General features: G+C 42.1%; 1 protein-coding gene across 1 annotated transcript; it reads right to left on the bottom strand.

The window, feature by feature from the left end:
• Window positions 1-13,400: 13,400 nt before the first annotated feature.
• LOC128015450 (insulin-like growth factor-binding protein 5) lies at window positions 13,401-18,572 on the bottom strand. Its single transcript, XM_052599281.1, has 4 exons — window positions 17,844-18,572; window positions 15,632-15,840; window positions 15,358-15,477; window positions 13,401-15,203 (listed from the first exon to the last, which is right to left on the bottom strand). The coding sequence occupies exons 1-4, from the start codon at window positions 18,175-18,177 to the stop codon at window positions 15,066-15,068; spliced, it is 801 nt and encodes a 266-aa protein (XP_052455241.1). The 5' UTR covers window positions 18,178-18,572; the 3' UTR covers window positions 13,401-15,065.
• Between the last annotated feature and the right edge of the window lie 317 nt (window positions 18,573-18,889).

Raw genomic sequence — 18,889 nt, 5'->3', positions numbered from 1 at the left:
CAGTTGCTGCAGATTTGTCGGCTGCTCATCCATGATGTGAATATCCCGTTCCACCACATCCCAAAGCTCTACTGGATTGAGATCTGGTGACTGTGGAGGCCATTTGAGTAAAGTGAACACATTGTCATGTTCAAGAAACCAGTTTAAGGTTATTTGAGTTTTGTGACATGGTGCATTATCCTGCTGGAAGTAGCCAGAATATGGGTACACTGTAGTTAGTCATAAAGGGATGGACATGGTCAGCAACAATACTCCGGTAGGCTGTGGCATGTAAAATAATGCTCAATTGGTAATAAGGGGTCCAAAGTGTGCCAAGAAAATATCCCCCACACCATTACACCACCACCAGCAGCATGAACCATTGAGACAATCCAGGATGGATCCATGCTTTCATGCTCTCTATGACAAATTTTGACCCAACCATCTGAATGTCACAGCAGAAATTGAAACTCATCAGACCAGGAAACTTTTTTTCCAATATTCTATTGTCCAATTTTGGTGAGCTTGTATGAAATGTAGCCTCTGTTTCCTGTTTTTAGCTGACAGGAGTGGCACCTGGTGTGGTTTTTTGCATACATTGGTTGTAATGAGTGGTTATTTGTGTTACTGTTGCCTTTCTTTCCTCTCTAACCAGTCTGCTTCTCCTCTGACCTCTGACATCAACAAGGCATGTCCGTCCACACAACTTCAGCTCAGTAGATATTTTCTCTTTTTTTTTAGACCATTCTCTGTAAACCCTAGAGTTGGTTGTGCATGAAAATCCCAGTGGATCAGCAGTTTTTGAAATAATCAGGGCAGCACATCTGGCACCAACAACCATTCCACATTCAAAGTCATTTAATGATGCTTGGTTTGAACTTCAGCACTTCGCCTTAAAGGTGCCATCTGTAATGTTTGGCAAAAAAAATCAAGTCATACTCCACATTCCATAACAGATGGGGGCAGTATGCCTCAATAAAGTGAATTGGTCTACTCTAGAGTAACAAACGAGAAACGGCATAGTCTCTATGCTCCGCCCCTACTTTCACAACAACACTACAGCCATAGCCGAAGCCTAACTGTCCTAACTTTATTCTGCTTGGGAAACCTAACTATCCTAACTTTATTCTGCTTGGGAAATAATGTGCCAACTCTCAAGCATTCAGCGTTTTTGACTCTTTTCACACGCTTTCACGCCACACATCAATTTTTTTCACGCACAGAAAAACCACAAAGCAAACAGGACACGGAGACCAACATACTAGACAAAGCAGGTTAGTTATGATATAATAAAATGGGTAAAGTTAAGTTATAGCTAGCTAATTATCAAATGCAGCTACGGTTAGCCATCGCTAACATTAGCACGTTTATCTAACAGCCTTTGATACATTGCTATGTTATAACTTCCCGAAAACAAATACACAAACACATAAAACAAACTTCTAGCGAAATACTAACAGCATCTAACTTACTGTTAGACATGTTGCAAGTTCGGAGTCGAGCTTCATTTCTTTATGGTCCATCAGTTGTCTCCAGCGATTGAAAACAGTGCCGATGTTAACTCTGGGTCGGCTCCTTTTCTTATCGGATTTGATTTGTGATTCCGAGCGCAGTTGTTTCCCTGTACCGGGTGGTGGTGGTAGGGGTCTCTTGCCAAGGGCTTGAGACATCATTTCTCTTTCTTCCCTGAACTGAAATGAAGTAGTACTGGGCTGTACTTTCCACACGATTGACATCAGGTTCAAGTACACGCCCACAAGCCGTGCGAGTTATTCGTGTATTGCAGGTTGGTTATGTTGCCCGCATACCGCCTCCCATGGTCGAAACTGGTATTACAACACCTGTCGGGCCGGGGCTAGTAATGCTAATGCTAATTAAGGTTGATATCTCTGCAGCACTATAACTTGACATTTTTTTAATGACATCATCGCCCTTATTTCTTCTCATTCTTTTGATGCGTGTAGGTCATGTTATGGATATTTTTACCTCAATTTCTGCATATGGCACCTTTAACCACATCTACTGGTTGCCATCTGATCAGCAATTTGTGTTACCAAGCAATTTATCAGGTGTACCTAATAAAGTGGCCAGTGAGTTTGTGTGTGTGTGTGTGTGTGTTTATATATATATATATATATATATATATATATATGTTATATTGTGTGTGTGTATGTGTAATGCGATCTAAGAAAATCCAACACATGGTGAAACCGTTTTATGTTGTCCATAGCTTGAACGTAACAAAAGTTATGGCTATCTGAAGTTGGCTTGATAGCTATGATTTTGCGAAAAAACGGGTTTAAAGTGAGACGGGTTTCACTTTCACTTCTACCGATCGCTGTCTGTCAGGCATCATACAAAAACAGACTAACATTACCCTGAAGATGATGGTTTTCGGTTGCTTATCATGATGGACATAGTCTCTGAACTTTTGATCACCCCTTGTATGTTTGGATAGCACGAATAATGTAGACCTTGTATTGAGAATGAGAAGTTGTCGTCATAGCACAAAGCCCCTCCCTCGATATCACGGTCTCCGCCATGTTGGAAGGATACCGGCGGCGAAACAGGATTGTTTACATGTGTTGTTAAGAGGAGGTTCTCGCAATTCTGCACTGTTTTACCATGCCTGGAAGTTACTGCTGCGTTAAAAACTACTGCAGTACCTCACACGATACATATGGAAAACATAGGAACAGTGGAATACAGTTTTTTTTAGGTTACACCAAGCGCAAAACAGCGGTATTTGGAGACGCTCTCAAGCGGCACAGAGACCTGGACCATTTACCTCCATGCACACATATGGACATTGGGAATTATATATTTTTTGGTTTAAGTTACTACACAATGCAGGAGTTTAAAAGCCACAAGTCTTTGGAAAGTTACGAGGCTTTCTGCTGTGCATCTACAGCAGGTGAAGAAAACAGTGTTGTACTGGCCAAAGTAAGTTTATTCACATGCGTTTTAGCGTATTGTAATTACATTGCATTTAGAATGCACTTCTTGACCAAAATGACAAAGTTATTAACTGCGACTGAACACTAGATTGTAACGAGATGTTCAATGTAAACGAACGTTTCCAACATGTCTTGATGTAGGCTAAAGCTGTGTATGTTTAGTTATAATTTGATTTTAACCCAATGACACATACTGTACCAGGTTTTTTTTGTTGGGGGCTGCAAAGTGGACAAACCAGTTCTGGGTTAGCTAGGGTAGTTAAATTTGTGATTGCGAGATGTAAATGTCCGGGTTAGATTAAGCCATTAACAGCGTGAATGCAAAGTGACTTACATTGTAAACAATATAATTCCCAATGTCCATATATGTGCATGGAGGTAAATTGTTTAGGTCTCTGTGCCGCTGCAGGGAGCTGCCTGAGAGCTTCTCCAAACACCGCTGTTTTGCGCTTGGTGTGAGCTTGTTCCTGTAAGGTCCCCTTTCTTTCGCCTTATGTTTTTGCATTGCTTTACTTTCTTCCTTTTCTTTCTCTTATTCGTAGATCCGTCTCAATCTGTTCCGCCGACAAAATAAATGCGCAAAAATGAAAGCGCTCTGAAATGTTTAGTCGCGCCTCTGTGAAGTTCTGAAGGCATTGCCCCTGGCAACAGATAGCATATCCTGCCATCAGGGCCGACCGGCTCAGACCCCTCCCAAATCAACCCAAATCGGCACATGACTCCTCAATCTCAATAGTAAAGCGAGTGAAGCGCACCTGTGCATATTACAGACTGTCATCGGACTCCTCCTCTTATAACATTTTCCGATCCTTCATCTCTGAATGTGAAATAGTCCATTATAACATCTTTTTAGGGCAATGACATCACCACGATTGAGCAGACTGAGACGAGCAAGATCGTCTCTAAGTGAGCAGCTTCAGACATGCGCTCCGCCATCTCACGATATTAATAAATAAATACAATTTTGCATGGCGTAGTTTACACAAGACTGGCGGGAAATGTGCATTGATACACCTTTATTATATGTTACTTGATTTATTTTGATAGGTTAACTGTTTTTGTGGTGCTAAGAGAAATACATGTAGGGTGACAATATGCGCGTTCATAAGGGACATGTCCCGGCCAGGAGAATAATGCCTTAAACATCCAGAGCAGTTTGACCAATAACATGCAGGTATTGTACATAATCGACCAATCGTGGGGCTGCGTGTGAGAAGGTGAAATCTAGAGAGAATGATCAAAGCGATGCAAATATGCACACACGTTTGTTTGTTCAATTGACTTAAAGTGTCGCTGCGCACAAATCCAAAAAAAAAAACAAAGTGGGCCACAGTGCTTCAAGTCAAATGAGCGAACAACCTTGTGAAAGCGATTCGAAATCATAAGGAGCCATCAGCTCTGCTCTTTATAGCTCTCATGAATGTTACACAACAGTGCAAATAGTTAAAACCTGGATATTTTAGGCAATATTAAAATCCTGGCTGGGACGTGTCCCGTATGAACGGCGCATATGGTCACCCTAAAGAGAAAGCATCTCCGCAGCACTCTTAACATGAGAGCAAGCTACTGTCACGGTGCAGGGTCAGGGTGCCTTATTGGCTTCCGCTGCGGTCTGTGTTGTCCTGTCTGTAGCTAGCTCATGGTCTGGGCAATCAGCGCTGATCATGGCGGGGATGCGCAAATCACGAGCTTATTCTTCCCCACTGTTATGTTGGAAATCAGTAAAATAAAGAAGCAGAAAACAAGTAGTACTTTACTTAATTCTCTTCTTCCACATTGCTTTCCTACAATAGAAGATGTATAAACAACAGTGCCATCTAGGGGAGGCCTTAAAAGTAGCACAATTATTCAGAAGCAACATCTTCCCCTTTTTCAGGAAGAATATAGTAGACTTTAAATAACATAAATATGTATAAGCCAAGAATAAACATGTACTGTGAAACACAATATTTTACATCTTATATTATATTATCTATATTATCACAATATTTTGACTTTTATCTTCTTGACTCCATTATTTTAATTCAACGTTGTTTCAACATGTAAAACATAGTCCTTAGTACACCTGAATAGCACACTCTGAGGGTTAACAATTGGTGACGCAGATTGTTGCTTTTCATAAGTGTCAGCACCTCTCGGTTCTGGCACTCCAGCAAGACATAAAGCATTCCATATTTTACTGTCATATCCAGGAGGTAGGAATCCTCACCTCTCTTCTGCACAACAGATCTTGGTCGTATGAACTTTTGGTCACCTTTCCTTACTTTCAGGGTGTCTTAATCCGCACCAGGGGCCTCATTTATAAAACTTTGCGTAGGATTTGCATCAGAAGTGGCGTACGGATGAAACATAGGACGTGCGTACGCACAGAAATATTCGGATTTATAAAACCGTGCGCACGCAAAAAAACGTCTAGCGCTCCATCGCCAGAGTGTGTCTGCCACGGGTGGGGGAAAGGGGACACCGGAGCTGACCCCTCTTGATGAGAGACTGGCGGCAATTATTGGGGAATCCCTATTAAGTGGAGTGGTGACTGAGGCGGAGGGGGACACTCACGCGCCAGATGCACCGGGTGACACAGGTAAGAGATATAAGTAAAATGAATGCAGTCAAGTCACATGTATGCAGGCTACACAATTACAGTTTATTAATATAGAACAATTTTATTTCAGTAGCTGGGTGTTCCAGCGGGGCCAGTGGTTACGATGCTGCAGCTGAGCAGCCATCTGGACCCAGCGTCTCCACGGCACACGGCTCTCAACCCTCCAGCAGTGGACGTGTCCTCACCGATGCAGTCCTTGAAATGCAGAGGGAAGTCATTAGTTCAATCAGAGAGGTGGCCAAGGAGTTGGGCGAAATCAAGACTGCCCTGACTGAAATAAACTGCACGATGAGGGAATTCTTGAATAAATAATATTTTCCACACCTTTTGTTGTTCTTTACAAGCGACGCATCACTTCCAAACGCTGGCGCACAGCAGCAGCATTTGGCTCAAATGCGTGGGGATGGGGTTCAGGGTCGGGGCCAACACAGCAATCGGCGCCAGGGGGTAGAGGCACGTTTTTAAGCTGTGCCACATTGTGTAGCACAGCACATGCCAGCACGTTTTGGCACACCTTTTCAGGCGTGTACAATAACCTCCCTCCAGTGCAGTCGAGGCAGCGCCTTCTGCCCTTAAACAGGCCGATGGTGCGCTCCGCTATAGCGCGAGCTCGGCTGTGGCACATGTTGTAGTGCCTTTCCTCTGCACTATGTGGGTTGAGGAAAGGCGTAAGCAGCCACTGTTTGAGGGGATATCCACTGTCCCCTGCAAGGATAGTGAAAGGGTTAAGACATTGAAGTACATTAAAATGTGAATGTCTATAATCAAACGTACCTAGAAGCCAGCCATCACATATAGCACCGGCCTCGAGTCTGCGTCCAACACTGCTGTGTCTTAAAATAAATGAGTCATGGCTTGACCCAGGCCACCGAGCTACTACATTAGTGAGCAACATGTCTGCATCACAAATAATTTGGACATTGATTGAATGAAAATGCTTTCTATTAATGAAAGTATTTTCATTAACGTTCGGTGCCCTTATGGCAACATGAGTGCAGTCAATAGCACCGATGACATTTGGGAAACCATACATAGCTGCAAATTGAGCTTTCTTGTTTGCCTGTTCACCCGCCGTGTATGGAAACTTTATGGAATCATGGGACGAAGCTATTATGCCAAGGGTCGGCTGAGATATTCCTGACCTGTCAGCCAATTCCCTCTGAAAAGTGCCAGTCGCCAGGAATCCTAGTGTTGTTAGGACTTGAAGTGGGACTGGCACGGCGTGGTTCCTCCGAGTGCTCCTCTGTAACGCCGGGCCCAAAAGCCCGCAGAGGTCCAACAGGACGGCTCGAGGAAGTCGGAGCCGGCTCATAGGCCACTCGTCCTCGTTTGCCAGCAAGTCTTCTTGCTGTCTAAAGATGCGTTCACTCTTCCATTTGCCACATCTTCTAAGAGCGCAAGATCAGCCATTGTGTGTCATTATGCATTGTGATGGGGCATTTTATTTCCATCCATTTAATTGCATCTGACAAGCTACAGATGTCGGTAATAATCGACGTGGAAATGGGAAATTGTTCAGCGCAAATGTAATTTCTTGTTGCTTTCTGAATGGTTGAGACATACGCCATACATTGTTTTATCAAAAATAAAACAAACTAAAGGCATATCCATGAATACCATAATTCCGTAGCTTATGAAGAAATGTTTTACTATGAAAACAACTTTCCTCAGTGGACAATTAATACATCTATCTATCTATCTATCTATCTATCTATCTATCTATCTATCTATCTATCTATCTATCTATCTCCTTAATTATCTATCTATCTGTCTATCTAATTGCAACTATATCTGCTCCGCCAGACGGACACATTGACGAGAATATCAGTTTAGTACATTATTTCGTTCTGTTAACTATATTATTTATGAGGATGAATTGCACAACATGCCAATATTGCAGAACATATTTCACTTTTCTTTTTGCAAATATGTGTTCATTTGAATTTCTGTTGTAATTTTCGTTTGATTTTTTTTGTTTGTTTCACTGCTGATCGATCAAACGGGCGTTCGTGTAGGCTGTTAATTGTAAGACTTGCTTTGTGAAGTCTTCATGTTATTTATGAGAGGCAGTATTGTCATTTTCACTTTCACTTTCACGTGTTTCTTCCATCTGCCGATGGTGTCGCCATTTCTCATCAGGAATGTTTGAGTGAATGATTTCCAAGGCTCCCCCTGAATTGAAGCAGTTTGCAAACAGTCTTTTAGGACCCTCTTAAACCTCTCATCCTCTCCATTCGCATGTGGATTAGAGCTGAAGATCTTTTTCTGTGTATCTACCATCATCTTAATGGTGCAAGACTGTGCAGGGCGTATGGGTGTGGCTTCAGTAAAAGTGCCCATTGGAGCTCCATCATCTGTATTACAATTATTCACACTGAGGACCGTCACTTCAGGTAGGCTTACTTCAGTAACTGACTTCGGTGATGACCTGCACACTTTTGAGAAATGTTCGATTTTCCCGCACGTTCTACATTTGCAGTGTTTAGCAGGGCAGGACTTGTCATTTGCAAGGTGATTCACAGAACCACATCGGTAACATTGCTGTTGACCCTTTATGCATCTTTCCTCTCTCGACTTACTCTTTTGTTTACTTTTCTGCATTCGCATGTTTGTTTTTGAATTGCTGATGCTTGTTTCGATTCCCATTCAAAAATGACTTTGGCATCTGCAATGGCTGCTTCAATTTGTCTTTCAATAATATGCATCTTTTCCAGGCTTAAATCTGGCTCTAATAACAGTCTTTCACGAATTTCGGGGCATGCATGTTTTTTCCACAATCTGATCGCGGACCATTTCATGCTACAAATTCACCAAAAGCACATTTTTACCAAATCACGAAGCGCTGCAACGTAGTGATCTGTAGACTCACCCACAGCTTAAGTGCGTTGCCTGAAGCAATATCTCTTGGAAACAACATTCAGTTTAGGGGAGAAGAACTGTTTCAGTGCTTTTTAAAGATCCATTATATGTATCAGCAGTAAGAGGTAAAGTATTGTAAATTCGCTGACCTTCTGTTCCCAAACAGTGTTTTAGTAGTGCTCTCTTCCTCTCGGTGGAAGCTCCTTGGCACCGATAGCAAGCAAGTAATTTTTAAATAACTTTTCCCATGCATCAAAGGGAATTTTCGGTTAACCTGGGCAATCCAGAAATGCTACTGGGAGTTGCAGAGAGAGCAGAGACATCTTGGCATCCTCGTCGCCAATTGTTATGTTGGGAATCAGTAAAATAAAGAATCAGAAAACAAGTAGAACTGAACCACATTTGGTCTTTACTTAACTCTCTTCTTCCACATTGCTATCCTACAATAGAACATGTATGAACAACAGTGTCATCTAGGGGAGGCCTTAAAAGTAGCACCATTGTTCAGACGCAACACCCACCTGCTCGTTCCCCCACTCCCTATATGTCTCTGCCTTTCTGTCTGTCATTGTGAGTAGATTGTTTTATTTTTGCCGGTGTTTTGTGTGGTGTCCAAGATTCAGTCTTACCTTCTGTTTTCCTGTTTAAGGACCCGTAGTTCGGAGATCCGGAAGTGCGAGTGGTCTGCAGTGTGCACCTGAGCATTTAATTATTGTTTATGTTATTTTGTGTTTTGTGGCAAGAATAAAAGATTCTCCTTTTCACTACTCTGCATCTGAGTCCTCTGTCTAGCCTGCACCCTGACAGAATCTATTCAACATTAAATGGATTCAGCAGAGGAAACAGAGCTGCGCCGAGCTCTCCTGCAGCAGGGCTCTCTTCTGGGTCGACGCCTATTCGGAAATCTCTTTCCAACTCAACCAGCTAGCAGAATGGCTTGCCTTTCAGCAGCCCAGGCTGTCCCACCCGCTCCGGGTCGTGAAGGAGCAGTTCCATGCCACGTAGAACCACAGCTTAATCCACCTGGCCCAACTCATGTCGGTCATTTCTTTCCCAATGCTCGCTGACTTTCACTCTCCAGCCTTCCTGTTTCCCCACGGAGCAATCCAGGATAGCGTTGGTCATCACTCTCTTGGTAGGTCAAGCGAGAGAGTGGGGAACCACCATGTGGGACAGCAAGCAGGACTGTTTTGTGTCATTTTAATTCACAAGGTGTTTGTTCACTCTGCACACGGTACTAAAGCAGCAAGAGCATTGTCGCTGCTTCAGCAGGGAGAACAGTCAGTGTTTGGATACTCCATTGAATTCGGCAAGTCCTGCAGCTGGAATGAGAAGGCTCTCTGGGGTCACTTCCTCCACGGCCTGGCTGAGCATGTGAAGGACAAGATCTATTCTCTGGAGCTGCCTTCTGGCTTGGATAAACTAATCGACCTCGCCATTCGAGATGACGACCGGATTGCCCTCTGTTCTCAGCACCGAAGAGAGGGGATTCACCTGAACACCTCACCGGGGTTGTGTTTGGAGCAGCATGTAACACAATGTCTCACCGCTGTATCCTCCCGGAGGAGGAGCCTATGCAGATCGGGAGAGCACGGCTGCCCATAGGGGAGTGACACCGTCACCTGGATAATCAGATGTGTCTGTACTGCAGTGAGGTGGGTCATGTGGTAGTGGTGTGCCCTGTGGCAGGGCGACACTTTTCATGCAGGAGAGAGCACATGATGAGCGTCACTGCAACTCTACTGCCACCTGGTGGTCGTTCAGAGTTTCAAGCTTCTTTACAGTTTGGGGGAGCTGTTTTCTAGGTTTCTGCATTAATTGACTCTGGAGCAGAGGGTGACTTCATGGATTCCAGATTGGCAACACGTCTGGGCATTTCGGCCATTGCACTGGCTGAACCTATTTCTGCCAGGACCCTTTGTGGCACCCATCTTACTAATATTACTCACACCACCCAGTTTGTCATATTAACTTTGTCTGGTAATCATGCCAAGGAGATTAGATTTCACCTTATTTACACGCCCACCACTCCAGTGGTGTTGGGTCAAACTGGGTTGGTTAAACATAACCCCCATATTGATTGGGCTTGTGGTTCTATTTTGGCTTGGAGCCCTTTCTGTTTAGCTCAGTGTTTGAGTGCTGCATTTTCCCCAGTCTTGTCTCATTCTGTGTTGCAGGAGGAGCTGGTCAACCTGGCGGATGTACCGGAGGCTTACCATGATTTGAGAGCTGTTTTCAGTAAGTACCGAGCTTCATCTCTGCCTTCGCAACGCCCGTACGACCTAAGGGGCAACTTTACTCTTTGTCGGGTCCGGAGAGGGAGGCCATGGAGAGGTATATACATGATTCTCTGGTAGCAGGCATTATCTGTCATTCTTCCTCTACAGCGTGGAGAAGAAGGATGGATCGTTGTGCCCCTGTATTGACTATCAGGGGTTATGACATTACGGTAAAGAATCGTTATCCTTTGGCGTTGATATCATTGGCCTTTGAGCTCCTACATGGGGCAACCATCTTTACGAAGTTAGACCTCTGCAGTGCTTATCACTTGGTTCGGATTAGGGAGGGGGGCGAATGTGAGACCGCCTTTAACACCCATATGGGGAATTTTGAATATTTAGTTATGACGTTTGGGCTTTCCAACTCCCCGGCGGTCTTTCAGGCACTCATCAACGACGTGCTCCGAGACATGGTTGATTGGTTTGTTTTTGTTTACATCGACGACATCCTGATCTTCTCCTAGAACGAGTGCAATCATGTCCAGCGCGTCAGGTGAGTGCTCCAGTGGTTGCTGGAGAATCGTTTATTCGTCAAGTTGGAGAAGTGTGAGTTTCGAGCACAGTTGGTTTAGTTCTTGGGTCTTATTCTCTCGACTGAGGGTATCCGAATGAAAAGGCAGTTGCTGATTGGTCAGCCCCAGATAGTCATAGAGCGGTCCAGCACTTTCTGGGGTTTGCCAATTTGTACAGGCAGTTCATTCGGTACTTTAGCCAGATTTCTTTAGCCGCAAAGAAACAATTCTGTTGGTCGTCACAGGCCCAAGCTTTGTTTGCGAGCCTTAAGAGTCTATTTATTTCGGCCCCCATTTTAACGACCCCTTACCCATCTCATTAGTTCATTGTGGAGGTGGATGCGTCTGAGGTGGGGGTTGGGGAAGTCCAAGGTCCGCACAGCAGTATGCGACGCTTCTGTTCCCACTCGATGCTCAGACGGTCTGCTCTTCATCCCTGAGTCAGTCCGAACTAGCGTACTACAGTGGGGCCACTCTTTTAGTCTAGCTTGCCACCCTGGAGTGACTCATACTTGTAGGTTAATCAAGCAGAGGTTTTGATGACTGACCGTAACGTGGGATGCTCGACGGTTTGTGTTGGCCTGTCCAATTTTTGCTGCGGGCAAGGGATCCAATCGACCCCCAGCACGGCTACTCCAGCTGTTGTCGGCCCCTTCGCGGCCCTGGTCACACATAGCGATGGACTTCGTTACTGGCTAGCAAGATGGTAGTTCTCACTGGGGTGGACACGTTCTCAAAGGCGGTCCATTTTATTCCCCTTCCCAATTTGCCTTCAGCGAGGGAGACAGTGACTATTGTGTTAGATCACGTTTTCCATATTCATGGCCTCCTGGTTAACGTGGTTTCTGACAGGGGTCCCCAGTTTGTGTCTAGGTTTTGGACAGAGTTCTGTCGACAGCTGGGAGTGACTTTGAGCCTATCCTCTGGTTATCACCCACAGACTAATGGTCAGGCCGAGCATGCCAACCAGGATTTGGAGAGTGTTCTGCACTGTGTGGCATCTGCTGAACCGTCATCTTGTAGTTCCAGGTTGACCATGGTACAGTGTGTGCATAACTACCTCCAGGTCTCATGTACGGGTTTGTCTCCCTTCCAGTGCTGTTTAGGCTACCAGCCACCTTTATTCCCCTCTCAAGGATCTGATGCCATTGTTCCTTTTGCACATGGGTTTATTCAGAGATGCCTCCGTACTTGGAGGAATGCCAGAGAAGCCCTCACTCGGACTGGTGAGAGGAACAAGGCGTCGGCAGGCCGTCACCATACTAAGCCGCCACTTTATGTGTGTGGTCAGAGAGTCTGGTTGTCTACTAAGTACATTAACTTCAGATTGCCCTCACATAAACTGGGACCCAAATTTGTTGGACCATTTATTATTGCCAAGGTGTTTAGTCCGGTGTCGGTGCGGCTCAAATTGCCCCCTCAGTTTAGAAGGATCCACTCTGTATTCCATGTTTCGAAGATAAAAGCCACCTTTTGTCCTGTCTGTTTGGTAGCTCATGGTCTGGGCAATCAGCACTGATCGTGGCAGGGGTGTGCAGATCACAAGCAGATTCTTCCTCACCTGTTGCTCATTCCCCCAATCTCTTATATGTCTCTGCCTTTCTGTCGGTCATCCTGAGTAGATTGTTTTGTCTTTGCCCCTGTTTTGTGTGGTGGCCAAGCTTCAGTCTTACCTTCTGTTTTCCTGTTTAAGGACCCGTAGTTTGGAGATCCGGCAGCGCGAGTGGTCCGCAGTGTGCCGGCCAGTTCAGAGATCTCTGTGAGCATTTAATTATTTTGTTATGTTATTTTGTGTTTTGAAGCAAGAATAAAAGATTCTCATTTTCACTACTCGGCATCTGATTCCTCTGTCTAACCCTGACAGCTAGTCTTTTCTGCTTGCTGCAATAAATCACTATTTTTCTGTACTAAACAAGTGAATTTTGCCAAGATATTTTCAGAGATGATAGATAAGATGGTTTAGAATAATAATTGAATGAAACACTAATTTTGACATTTTTTTTTACATACAACCTATTTTTAGAATTACCTGAAAACATCCCAGGTGATATCCAACGCGTTTTTCCAGATCACATCACATACTGTATGCTGCACATGTAATTAGTGATGTATCAATTAAATATCAGAAATTCCTCCCCTCAGTATGTTCTTATCAAACGGTATCTGATGAAGCACAGTACACAGACAAAGAGTTTATATGATTATATCTGAATATCTTTATATATTTATTAAATAAAAGTTTTGTCTTTACAAAAGAGACAAAAAATAAGAGCAATTAAATTACATGGCAAATAAATATTGCACGCAGGTATTTAGATGTCATACACATAATTTGATAATCCATATTATTTGACTTAAGGTCAGCTTAAATAAGCTATTTAAAGCTTTTAAAATAAGAAGAATAAGAATCTTAAACTGAAAAGGTTATGGGAAAATTTACTTTTTTTATGCACATCAAAGTCCTTTCATTATTAGATCGGCATCCTACAAAACTTGTCACACTGCTCTGCTTTGTATTTTTGTCTCATAACAGTAAGCCTAACTAACATGGGGTGGTACCATCCAGAATTATTTTCATGTTACTCATGAGTAACAAGAGGAATATTGTCCTTTAAAAATCTCACAGAATCACTAATGTGCCTAGAAACTTTGAGGATTAGGGCTAAAATAAAATGGGGAGTGGTTGCACCAAATTCAAGTATGCGGGCCAACACCTAATGGTGCCTTTGGTACTTTACTACTATAGCATTTTCATAATGCAAATAATTTCAATTTGCCTACTTTTTAAGAACACTGAATTTGCTTTTTTTAAATCTACACTCCTGCGAACTAAAGGTCAGCATTTTGAGTGTTTGTATTTCCCCTCTGTGGCCCCTTTGATGACTTTGATGTAAATCAGTATTCAAATATTGAGTAGAAAAAGGCACTGAGATTTCCATAAGAGCCCAAGGACCCTGATCTGTTAAAGTTTGAAAAACTAGAAAAATGGCTGGTTGCTTTGTCACATTTGTGCACTCAGATGGTGAGCCTTTCTTATTCCATAGTGATTTATATAAACTGCATGCTTATATATGTGTCTACAATTTTTGAGAGGTTGTGCTTTGTGTTCTTTCATAGGACTTTTGTGTGTTTCTTTTTACAGTACACTGTAACAGTGGTTATTAGAATATATATTTCCCTATATCATTCGGCCTGGCAAAACAATATGCCAAGACAATAAAACTGATGTGCCAAAAACTTTGGAAAGGGTTATACTGATACACAGTGCATACAAGTACTATTAGGTGAATAAGTCATATGAAACAGTCATATTAATACATGGGGATAGTTCACCCAAAATGCAAATTCATCCATTATTCACTCACCATATCATTCCAAACTTTTATGGAATTTTTTTTTTTTTTTTTTTTCTGTGGAAGACAAAATAATTCACAAAAGGACTGATGCTTTGGACCCAACTATCTGTATGGACAAAACTGTTGGAAATCTTACTTTGTGTTCCACAGAAGAAGGCGTGTCATATACAATAATGGGTAAATAATTACATTTATTTTTAGGTGAACTATTCCTATAAGCTCATAAAACCTTTAAATGTGTCTGTTATATAAAAAACAGTGGAAACAAGTCCATGACTCTAGTACATTTCCCACATAATTATTGATACATCCCACCAACCTTAATGACACATGAAGATCACCTGTTGCATGTATTGAGCATATCCCCTGCCTAGCTTTAAAAGAGGCTGTTTTTATATAATATGGATTTTCCACAAATAAAGGTCAGACTCCTTCAGATTAAGATAAGAAATAATTGGCAAATCACATAATATGGTAGATGAAAGACAATTTCATTGTTATGTGACGAAAACTGAGTTGTCTCATTCGTTGTTGTTTCTGTTGCTTTCAAGATCTTTGCATTGGATGTTGCCTCCATTAAAGTCAGTGCCCGGCATCTGAACTCCATGCTTGTTTACACACCAGCAGATGCCTCGCTTGCGCCCCCTGGAGGGTTTACACTGCAACATAAAACCAAAAATGGACAACAAAGTAAGCAATGTAACTTGACCCTGCCCTCAGCCAAGAGCCATGTGTTTATAGGAAAGAAAACTTTCCAACAACTAAGCTTGCCAGCAGCTGACTTCTATAAACATGCTGAAGTGCAGAACTAACCTGTTTGCGCTTGAAGAAGCCTTTCTTATCACAGTTAGGCAGGTACAGTGAAAGAGCCATTATTCTGGAATTGTCCTTCATCCTCTGGACGATTCCATCCAGTTTTCTTCGACATGGACCCTACAGTTAGCACAAACATCATTAACAGAACACTCTGGAAAAGGTGTTAGGTATTAATATAAACATTATAGCATATAAAACATATAAACAGAATCAGCATGAAATCAGAAGTATTTTTCACAATTATCAGATGGACGTTGATAAACAAACTTACAATGTCAGACTGATGTTTGTCCTTTCTGAATAGTGGGTATTCAAAATTGCCCCTCATCCTGAGTTTAGCCTCCTGTCTCTTCTGATCATTTCGCATGGCTTGAGCCTTCTTGCTGTTAACGTGGTCTCTTTGGAATAATGGTACTTTGGCCTGGGGAAGCAGATCCTCTGTTACCTCTGCAACGTGTGTGCCTTCGTGTGACTCATGATCTGAAACACAATAACGGACAATAGTCAGATGCAATGGCATAACTGAGATGGATGTAACAAATACACCATGGTTGCTTGCACTGTCAAGACATCTTTATGTCAAACAAAAAAGGCCACATTGTACTGGTATGCTTCAAGTTGACTACAGTCACTTTGTAATCATATATCCACAACAAATACTTTTATCTTTCAGTGCTGGTCTTACAGTATATTTATTTGTATCCATTTATTGGTATGTTGCTTGTAAAGATGGCTTAGCAAATGTTTATCATCTGAGAGCGAGCCACTACTTTTGAGAAGAGACAACGGATTTATTCTTCTTTTTTTTTCTTTTTTTTTTAAGCTGTTGGCTTTCTCTCATGTCATCTCATAATGAAAACTTTTTTAGTAAATAACTGAATAACTCAAGTCTAATCTAGAATGAATAATCTAGAATCTAATCAAGCATGACAATAAGCCATCAACAGTTTGAACTCAACTACTGTCTCTATGCCATATGCCATCTTCAATTTGCCTAGTTTATACCCTCGTCCTCTCTCTAACACGTCACTGCATTGCCCAGCTGTACAGTGAGTAATCAGATTCAACAGCTTGACCCATTCCGTGCCCCTTCTGTGTCTTCAGTGGAAAATCTAAGCAGCCAGGGGTCAGAACAGATGAGTAAATCTCTCAAGCCATTTGTGATGACATCACTGACAAATCAGAGAAAAAAAACTCAGCAAATGTTGGAAATCACTGAATTTATGAGTGATGTTACAAGTGCACTTCCACGTATCCTAATCAGAGGTGTGTGTGTGTGTGTGGGGGGGGGGGGTATTGTTCTGGGAATGCATGCTAATCTGAGATCTGTGCAGCCCTGAGAGAGGAGGTGTGCTCATTCTTTCTCTATGCTTTGTGTTCTAAATGTCTTCCATTACATACTGTTAACGTGCCTTTTATCACTAAAATCTCATTGTTACAGGAACCAAAGAAGTGCATTTACACAAAATTTTTAATATGGAGCACCACACATGACATGCATGGGAAATAATTATTGTGGGCATGTATTTAGAAACCATTCACACAAATGATTACTATAGAATGTTTTTTTTTTCCTTACGTCAATTTAGTTAAATTGCAACAACATCTTAATTATTTTTTAGAGTATCTAAACTGTTTCATCAATTTTTGTCCTCAAAACTTGCATTGTCCACACAGCTGACACATGAAGCAAATAATAAAATGACCCATTTGCAGTTAATATGTATGATAAGATGCATATATGTTATAGGCAGAGACAATTGGCTAGAAAATATGTATATATTTTTATTTTGAATTGGGGAAGAATTCAATATTCACAACAGAACTAAACTCAATCATGAAGATGTATCGCATCACTACACACAGAAATAAGTTGCAGGAACACTTTCTTAATTTATATCCACTATATATATATATATATATATATATATATATATATATATATATATATATATTATGCCAGACTTATTATTAGACTTATTATAATCAGTTAAAATTTGTGATAACTTGCAAAATGAAGGTTCAGCGTTAAATAGCTGCAGCAGCTGTTTTCAGTAAAAGTGATGAGATCGCATAATCACAGTTTTAAGAGTGCTGACAGTCGAGTTAATCGCTGATTTTTATGGACCTGAAAAGAAGGGTAGGGGAGGCTAAAGCCTGTGAAAGAGTGTGATGAAGAGATAGCCTAGATCTGCTGGTGTGTGTGGGTGGGTGGGGAATTGCTGAGAAGGAGTTTGATTTGAATACCAATTCTGTTTTCAATAAATATAAAAACTCATCCAAATGATATCAAATAAATCCTATGAATGTTCTGTTATGGATGTTCTGACCTAGATAATTCAGCATAGATAGATAGATAGATAGATAGATAGATAGATAGATAGATAGATAGATAGATAGATAGATAGATAGATAGATAGATAGATAGAATAGTTCAATAAAATATTTTCAATCATTAATTACTGCATGTCAATAAAACGTACCTCTAGGCAGTGGTTTGTATACACCTTGTTTCTCATTCATGCAAATTCCTTTGCCGTAAAGCAGCGCGTGCAGCGGCTTTTCCTCCCCGTTTCGAGGTAAGCAGCGCAGTCCCTGTCCACAAGTGCCCGTGTAGACTCCACACGCTTGCCCCTCGGTCAGTGCGCAGGTCAAGCAGCATCCGCAGCCGGGCTCCTTCACCACCTGACACCCCATCCGCACCGGAGGACACATGGACATCGCCTTCTGATCGCACGGCTCACAGGGAACGTAAGAGGCCGAAAAGCCGGGTAGTCCCCATACAAATGCCATCAGAGTATACAAACTTATCAGCATTGTACAATAGAGAACCTATCCACCAGCCTTGAATTAGTAGAACCGACGCTTTCTTTCGTTTGAGATGTCGGAGAACGAAGGTGTAGCGTCCGGTTGAAGGGAAAAAAGTGTGCCGGTGTTTGAAAATATTAATCCTCTCACCACTTGGTAGAAGAATCCAATGTTGCATATAACACCTGAGATCTATAAAATAAGGCAATGCCCTGAGATGTAATGGTACTATCAGCGGAATTCGGGGGAAGAGCACAAACCTCAAAATACGTGTAGTCAACACCTTCACCCCTATATTAAAAAAATAAATCAATATGTGCCAGTTCTATTAGAGGTTCTGCAGCTTAATGAAGTATTCACCCTCGAGAGCTGCTGTCAGTATGAAGATCTGCTCATGTTAACCGTGCAGGAGGGAGGCGCACTGCACTTCATTTAAAGGCACTGGTGTTTCTTGGGCGGATCCCGGAGTGATGCTGTGCGAAAACGTAGCTATTCGGAGCAGGTTCAGATTAAACGAAACGCTAACAATGAAACGATATGAGATAATGGAATACTGCAACAGTAACAATCTGGCAATCACATAGAAGAGTGCTAGAAATTATGGTTACTAATCATTTAACATAAAGTTAGCTATATAAATTTAAAGGCTATATAAAAAGATTTAAGATTTCTGTTCAGGCTCACGAATTTCTTTTTTGGGGTCCGTGTACGTTCTTTAATA

This window comes from Carassius gibelio, chromosome A6 (assembly GCF_023724105.1).
Source record: "Carassius gibelio isolate Cgi1373 ecotype wild population from Czech Republic chromosome A6, carGib1.2-hapl.c, whole genome shotgun sequence".
Classification (NCBI taxonomy): Eukaryota; Metazoa; Chordata; class Actinopteri; order Cypriniformes; family Cyprinidae; genus Carassius; species Carassius gibelio.
Note: the sequence above shows the minus strand (reverse complement) of the source record. Positions and strands in the feature narration are given on the sequence as shown.